We start from the raw sequence: 8,454 nt of genomic DNA, 5'->3' as shown, positions 1-8,454 counted from the left end.
GGAAGGGAAAAGGCTACTGTATTAATTAGGGACATGATGGGTCTATCTGCTGTTTGAAATGGACAGATGGGTCTATCTGCTGTTTAGAATGGATGCACTCCAAAGCCAGTGGGTTCAATATGCAGGTGTACAATTGCAATTATGTTAATATTAGAGTTTGTGTAATGCCTTCTCCTTAAAAAATGCTGAAGTGTTTCTTTTAGCTTACTGAAAAATATTTAAATCCTTCAAATATTTCTGTAGTCATGTGAGGCCGTTGCTGTTTTGCGTTTGAACCTGTGTTGTCCCTGCAGGGGAAGCCCAGGTGACATTCCCTCTGACGCCACCGGAACAAAGCTCTGATTGATGTTGCTATATGGACGGCTTGTCCATTCTCTGACCCCATTGACTACTGCCAATAGTCACCTTGATCCAATTGGATATTGGCAATAGGTGCACTCCTCAAGCCCATCAAATGAGTTGTGAGAGCATTGTCTCTGTAGGGCACGTAGCACCACTTGGGAATGTTCTCCTCTCTGTCCGGACCAGGATTCATCTGTCTGAAGTGTGAAATGCTGATGCCAAAATAAATCCAGCGGCGTTGAATAATTTAATTGATGCTTATTATAGATAACGCTCCACTCCCCCAGATTCCACAGGCATGCTAAGCCTGTCCCAAGGCGCGGGGAAACTCTCATCTCTGTCACCTTCCACTGTTTTGCACTCCTCTTAATTTCTCTGTCTCTGCCCTGCCTCTGTCTCTGATGTACAGTAGCTTGTTAGTGTAAACAAACATGTCTTTTCACAATGAAGACTATTTCTGAAACTTGATAATTATATTTGTTGTATTTTTGAATTTTGAATTTAGTAGACTTATTACGTCTACTAAACGTTATTACGTACAAAAACAGTATTTTGCTGTTTTGAATGTATTAGTTCTTCACAGTTTCTTACAGTATTTACATAGTTGTTTGGTGAGTCATTGAACACTTTGAGTTCAAAGTGAGCCACCAAATATGTGCAATGGTAAAACGACTGTGTCAGTATGCAGATGTGAAAACTTGGATTTTGTGAGTTATAAACCTCATGATTTTCCACAGCTCCAAAAGCTTTCATGAGCCTACCAGCAATATTCTCTTGAAGTATTTGAAGATACCATAGAGCAACTTTACAAGATATCTATAAATACTTCAAGATGCCTTTAGGTATCCTTCATAAAATCTTTGAGGCCCAAATAATCATGAGGTTCAAAAGCAGTGCAAGATCCAGTGCACATACAACAGACTTTGATCTCTAAACAATTTTCCCTTTCTCCCTCTCTCCCCGATACAGCGATCCAAAATAGCAGTGTATGAGAAAATGTGGTCATACATGAAATCTGCTGAACCCTCTGTGTTTGCCAAGACAACACCAGATGGGGTTGCACGTGTACGAAAGTCGAAGGGCAAGTTCGCCTTTCTCCTCGAGTCCACCATGAATGAGTACATTGAGCAGCGGAAACCATGTGACACCATGAAAGTTGGCGGGAACCTCGACTCAAAGGGCTATGGCGTGGCGACCCCTAAAGGCTCAGCATTAAGGTGGGTGGGATATTATAACAATATTCTCCATGTTGTTATAGTATTCCATCTACCCTGATGTCCTGTGTTGTGGTTTATCTTCTTCCTCTTTTTTTTTAATTATTATTTAACGGACACGAAGAGGTAACGGTATAATGCATTTTAATGTTCTTGGATATCAAGGTTGATTTCTGATTATCGATGTTTCTTTCTACATGTGAATGTTATTTTTGGATGAAAGACAAGTATAAGGGTATAAGTATATGGGTTAAGTTAACAACACTTTCCCCTTTATGTCTCTCTTACTGTTTTTTCCCTCCTCTCTCCTTTCTATCTTTCCTTCTGTCCTGTGTGCTGTCCTTCCTGACTGTTGTGTTGTCACTTTCAATTTAACAGTTCAACGGTTTTTCAATTTAGCCTTTAAAAGCTGCGCTGTCACTTGTGACGAATGTAATTGCATGGTGTTTGTTGTTGTTACTTTTCTTCTCAATGACGAGTGTCCCCATCCCGCACACTTCAGTTCTAAACAACTTAACCCTTCATGCCACCTTTCCAATATTTAACACTTTCTTTGCTGTACAAGCCTTTCTTATCTCTCCATATTCGTTAAATTCTGAAACAATTTGTCCTTTCTATTCTGATAACAGATATTATTCTTATCCTCAGCACAAGCACTACAAGTGGTAGTCTTACTACCTTTATCAAGCATTATTATCTTTATGTAACTACTACTACTATTATTATTACTATGCATTAGATTTCTCACGGACCTGTGCATTTTCTTACAAGTTATGTTTTATCGTTTCAAGAAATGCTGTTAACCTGGCAGTTTTAAAACTGAATGAGCAAGGCCTCTTGGACAAATTGAAAAACAAATGGTGGTACGACAAGGGAGAGTGCGGCAGCGGGGGAGGTGACTCCAAGGTCAGCCTCGATGTCACCACAATCGGGTACCATAGTGCAGAGTAATCGGCAAGGCTGTTACAACAACTCAACAACCCAACCGAAACCAAACCAACCAGATCAATCAATCACCAGAGACTCTGACCAGACTATTTAACAACTCAGATCAAACAAAGAACCCTTACCTGGATAACACAAAGGAAAAAGGTAGATGGTAGCATACTGAGGAGACATGTGCAACCTTACGGAAAACTGTGTTCTTCCAAAGGAAAAGTGGTGAGGTTTAAGATCATTGCTTCCTTCTCTGTGACGAGGAGGTTTTATTGTTTGCCTGGAGAAGTTTAGGCTTCTTATCTGTGATAGGGGAATTTGAGATGGATATGGCTGCCTTGCAGTTGTGAAAGGCAGATACCGTATTTAGCTCTTCCTTTTGCATCTGCAGGGCAGTTAGCTTTATGGCAGGTATAGTATTGTATAGAAGCCGTTTGAAGTAGGCTATGAGAGATGTGAGGTATACTCTATTTTAACAGTAGTAATTTGTTGTGACAGATTAGCCTGATTTAAAGACAAATCTGTTATGTGTTTTTTTTTGTCTCCATTATCACAAACTATTTATGAAAACATGGCATTGAGATGTCAGAGACTACCACCATTCACTCATGAAGGTGAAGTCTGTGTTTCATAAGAGTAGTGCTGTTAGACAGCTTTACAGTTGCTCATTTCATATCTGCTTCTCTGGACATTCATGAGACTGGTATAGAGAAGCCATGAGCTCTAGAGCCAAAATGGCTGATATCCAAAATGGCTGAAACCCCAAAATGGCTGCTTAGCTGAGGCACCAGGGAGGCGAGGGGAACAGCGGAGTCTTGAGGGGACTAAGCATTACGGGCAAACGTGAGAATTCTAATCTCAAAGAGGTCTTAACTATTATTAGTGGGTCATACAGAACAACCAGGATTAAATTGGGATTCATAGATGGTGGATCTGTTCCCATAATTGGTTTCTTTTTCATGTTGATTTTCAACAGAAATCTATTCAATGGCCATTCTGTGCAGTATTCCATTTCTCCCCAATTTAACCCTTGATTACAACCCCAACAACCACAATGACCTAGCAATGACCCCAACAACCATTAAGACCATCAGGTTTGTTGCTCTTCTTCACTCTTCTCATGACAAACTGCTATATTCATTATGGGAGCCAATGGTGCAAAGTGTGAGCCCTCATTCAACCATTACAACTTGTTATCACATTACATTAGACTATGTGCCATGAAGCATTATGCCATTTTACAAATGGCATACAAGGGCATGAACATTTGTTACAATTCACGTCAATTTAATGGCAAATGACACAGTCATGATGCATGCAATGAAGTAGGTCAGCTAATTGGCGTGATTGCAAGTAAACTATGATGATTACAGCATGTGTCATGACATCATCAGATCATTTGGCATGAATTGTCATGGACTGCAATGAATTTTGATATCACTCTATGGCATTTTCAAAATAGCATTACGACTGAAGGCTTCATGACGCATAGACCAAGTAATGTCTTAACAAGTGACCTGAGCGTTTTCTATTTAGATAAAGCATTCTGCTTTTCTGTTTATGTGTCTACAGAGATAGTGTCCCTATATTCTCAAACATGCATTTCAAACATTAATTACTTTCTATTGTCACTAAGCTCAGTGATCAGAAAACCTCCATGGAGGTCAGTTGGAGAACATTATGAAAATGTATCTCTTTTTCGCCATTCTTTTCCATGATCAGGTACGTACTGTATACGTTTGGAATCCTTCCGGCAACATTCAGGATCATGGAAACCTTTCGTTGAGCAGTATGAATTTATCATCCATTCATAGATCTATGCTGGTCAACAGGAAGTTAATTTATGATTAATTCATAAATTCCTTTGCATTTGATATGAATCCATCTGAATTGAAGATGTTCTATAACTCGGGGGGGGGGGGGGGGGGGGGCGTTACAGCCCTGATGTGCAATAACATCAGCTGAGGAGGACTGTGGATGGAGGTTGTGTGAGTTGTGGCGATCACCTGCTCTGTTCCAGGTTTGTTTCTCCAGTTAATAGGGTAAAGCCAGTTTACTGTACTGTACCATCCTGCCTGAGTCTCCTGTTCCAAACGGACATCAGGAGTCACACCCTCATCTAGTTTTCACACACAGAGCATGTTAACGGATAATTGCATTGTTAATCAATGTCTCTCTGAGCCAACACAATGGTCAGACTCACAGTCAGCTTATAGAGATGAGGGATGAACTGAACCATGGTGTAATCTTCTCCTACTGATAATGCATGGATCCCCAAGGGGGACATTGTTCACTAGAGGAAGCCAGATCACTTATCGATACACTATTTTCTTACTGGCGTATGCTTTCTTTTTCCATAATTATTATTTTCATGATGATGTGCATCACTGTTTTGTAATGAGGTATCCTATGCAGTCAGTATCATGGTTATATTTTCTTAAATGCCCCAGACAGGTAGAACCAAACTGTGAGATTTCTACCGTATATGGCTGTGCTTAGTGTTTTTATATGAACACAAAACAAACTGTCATCATTTTTTATATCACATTTGAACACTTGAATTATTAGGTGTCAGTTCCCTCCGATGAGACCAGATTATTGTGAAACCAGAGTGTGAAATAGTTGTACTTATGTGTCAAAGCTGAGCAAAAATACCATTAGAATTCAGTTGTAATACAGCTGTGACATGGTTCTGCTGACAGTAATCTCTCATGTAATCGGGTGTATTAAAGGCTACAACCAAACAGGTTTTCCCACCGATAACTTGAGATAAAACATCTTTGAATTAATTCAGCTTTCAAACGACTCTGCATCGCCTGGGTACATCTGAACTGTGAAACTAAAGCTCAGAGGCAACTGTGAGGTTTCAGAAGTACGTCTTGTACCAGTCTCCTCAGTTCTTTAAGTGATTGATTCCTTTTTCCTTCTGTTTGGCAAGAGAGGGTTCCTGTTGGATTGATCTTGTTAAGAGCTGGTCAGAAAGCTAATGTAGCCTACCTGTGCCCCTAAACCAATTCCCCCCTCTGCATTGTAAACTGTATTCACAGACTAGCAGATTGTACTGTTAGTACCTGCTTGTCCCACTGTTAACAGCATATGCCGATTACTCAAAGCGATATGGGTAGGTCCTGGCTCTTAGACTAGGGGTGATGAAGGTAATAGGTAGAATGCCTGCTCTCTGTGATGTTGAAATGGCCAGGAGCCCTGCTTTATCGCTTTGTAAAGTATGTAGTAGCTTAAAAGTTGAATAACATAAAATAACATAATATAATGTTATTTATGTTATTTCCCACGTGAAGAACTCCTGTAAACCTTGCAGTATTGAAACTCAGTGAACAAGGCATCTTAGACAAGCTGAAAAACAAATGGTGGTACGATAAGGGTGAATGTGGAACCAAGGACTCTGGAAGTAAGGTCAGTCGCTGCAGGTCTTTTGTACTGATTCCAAATTGCATTTTGACGTACTGTTCATATGCAAAGAGAAAACTACTGAGAAATCTATACTCCCCCTTTCCCACACTTTATTTTATTAATTTGTTTAATATTTTTACTGCCACGTAAATGTATCAAAATAAAAAGGTGGCTTCAATTATTGCACTATTTCCCCCCCAAAAAACAAAATTTTCACTTTTTTTTGGCCACTGTAGACATTTTCATGAAATATTGAGTGTAGTTAATGAAAGAGATTTTTTTCTAACAAACTGTAATGATAAATCAAGTTAGAGCATGCATGGGGAAATTGTAAAAGTGCAAAACAGATTTTTTTATATATATATAGTTTGTGACTACAGTACAGTAGCTATTGACATCAAGTGCTCTTTTTTGCTCATTTTCACACTTGACATTCATGATATTGAATATTCTAACTATTATGCAGCTGTTTCTATTTACCAAACTTTTAATTCAAATTTGATTTATTTGTGTCGTTACTAGTTTGCATTGAGATGTGTCTATTAGATTCTTTAACCTCCTGTGGTGTGGTAAACAAACAAAGTTTCTTGTTGTGATGAGTTGCTTCGATCTGAACTTCTGAAAGCCACTTAAACACCGTGGGGTGTTCTCAAGTCCTGTCTTAGCAATGACTTACAATAAATATACTATGTTTGCACACTACATGAAGTCAATGAATGTAATAAACCAACTATTTAACCCTCTGAGATAAAGCCTAGGCCAGTGGACCACAGATCAGTATCTGTACCCTCAATAAAACCACATAGACGTTACCTCATAGCTCATAGGGTTAAACTGCAAATGGTAAAACTCTCTGAACAAATTTTCAATAAATACGTTTGGTAAGTAAACAGCAGCAAAATGGTTTGACTCAGTTCTTAAAACCCGCTTTTTAGATTTTTGATACCATTGATCAAAATATGATTTTGACTGTACAGTATGACAATGTGCCAAGACAGTTATACGTACATGTCGATCAGCAGGGGCTTTTTAAGGCAGGGCTTTTAAGAGTTGACCTGTGAGTTACTGACCAGCTTCCTAATATGGTCAAAGGAAGTAGACATTGTTTTAGTGTAGGGAAAAAACTCTACATTCACCGATATATCAAACTCATCAGTTGACTTGTCTCTCCCTCATTGGAGAGTGGTTTGACTATGGTGGTCTGAGGTTCCTCACAGCTTTGTGACCTCCATAGGAAGAGCCAGTCAGAATTAGACTTTTGGAGTCAACGTAAGCAGTCCATGACTTCCTCAACCTTCTGTTGCTTTTAGCCTTTGGAGTCCGTAAGACCTGCCATTGGTAGCACCAGAATCGTTGTCTCAGTGAGAACTAGAATCTGAGTTTTAAGTGCTAGACTTGATGTTATTTGAATAAATTACTGTCAGGATCAGTTTGAGAATAACTCTAGTTAAGTATATTGGTAGGTGCTCTACAGCCCTCTCTCCACTGCAAAACCTCTAACTATACTCTATACCTTCCCCAGGACAAGACAAGTGCTCTCAGCTTGAGCAATGTGGCTGGAGTCTTCTATATTCTGGTTGGAGGGCTGGGGCTGGCCATGATGGTGGCTCTGATAGAGTTTTGTTACAAGTCACGGGCAGAAACCAAAAGGCTGAAACTGGCAAAGACTGCCCAAAACTTTAAGCCGGCTCCCCCGACCAATACCCAGAACTTTGCCACTTACAGAGAAGGCTACAACGTGTACGGAACAGAGAGCGTTAAAATCTAGGGGTATGATTCTCCTTATGGTCCTCAAGTTTTCATACTTTGTGACATCTAAATCATTTAGTTTCCTGTGTGGCTAAATGATTAATTTGTTTAACTGTATTTTTGCCATTGTCAATAAGACATTGTTAATGCTTCTAATGCTTCTAAGTTGTGTGCTTATAATATTTAAAATGTTTTTACGTGCTTCAATACTCATTTATGTATACACACATATAGTTTACTCATGTTTTAGTGTAAGATCTGCTATCAACAGCCGTAAGCTAATGTCCCAAGTAATACTGATAATAATCAAGATTGTTCAAGAATTGTCTGACAAACCTACCAACCATTAACAGAGTTCTTGTCTATGTGTTCCTCCTCTGTGCTGAAACAGGTATTCGGTTCTGCAGCTACCCCTTACGACTGTGAGTAAAGACCAATGAAACGGCAGGATCACGGGAAAGTAAGGAAGTCCCATCCCAGCCACATCCTCTCTGGCGGACATGGCATGATAATCTGCAATGACGACACGACAGGACGGGTTATGTGAAGAACTGAATCGGTTCCTCTCAGTGCCTTATAGAACATTCAGAGAGTCCGAACAATGCAACTCATCACAACGGTATTGCTTTTTGCTTGAAACACACACAAAACAGAGGAACGATACTGTATCTTTGTTATGAACGTTTGTTATGAAAGTTTGTTATGTTATGTAATGACCGAAGAAGAGAAAGAGAAAACTAAAGCCATTACTTGCAACCCAAGCACATTTCGAAGTGCCAGACAGAAGACTAATCCGATACGA

The 8,454-nt window shown here is 39.5% G+C and overlaps 1 protein-coding gene across 2 annotated transcripts in view; it reads left to right on the top strand.

Moving 5' to 3' along the window:
- Positions 1-7,671, top strand: part of gria3b (glutamate receptor, ionotropic, AMPA 3b) — a gene marked incomplete at both ends in the record, with an annotated part of 70,932 nt that extends 63,261 nt beyond the window's left edge. Inside the window, 3 exons of one of the 2 annotated variants that reach the window (XM_083686689.1) lie at positions 1,312-1,559; positions 5,792-5,906; positions 7,426-7,671. In XM_083686689.1, the coding sequence (XP_083542815.1) occupies positions 1,312-1,559; positions 5,792-5,906; positions 7,426-7,671 (609 nt within the window). Of the gene's footprint in view, positions 1-1,311; positions 1,560-2,347; positions 2,463-5,791; positions 5,907-7,425 lie in introns of both variants that reach the window. The other variant, XM_083686688.1, reaches the window with a different exon arrangement.
- Between the last annotated feature and the right edge of the window lie 783 nt (positions 7,672-8,454).

Source organism: Argentina silus, assembly GCF_951799395.1.
Source record: "Argentina silus genome assembly, chromosome: 15".
Classification (NCBI taxonomy): Eukaryota; Metazoa; Chordata; class Actinopteri; order Argentiniformes; family Argentinidae; genus Argentina; species Argentina silus.
The sequence above is the reverse complement of the archived record's forward strand: the minus strand, read 5'-3'. Positions and strand labels throughout refer to the sequence as shown.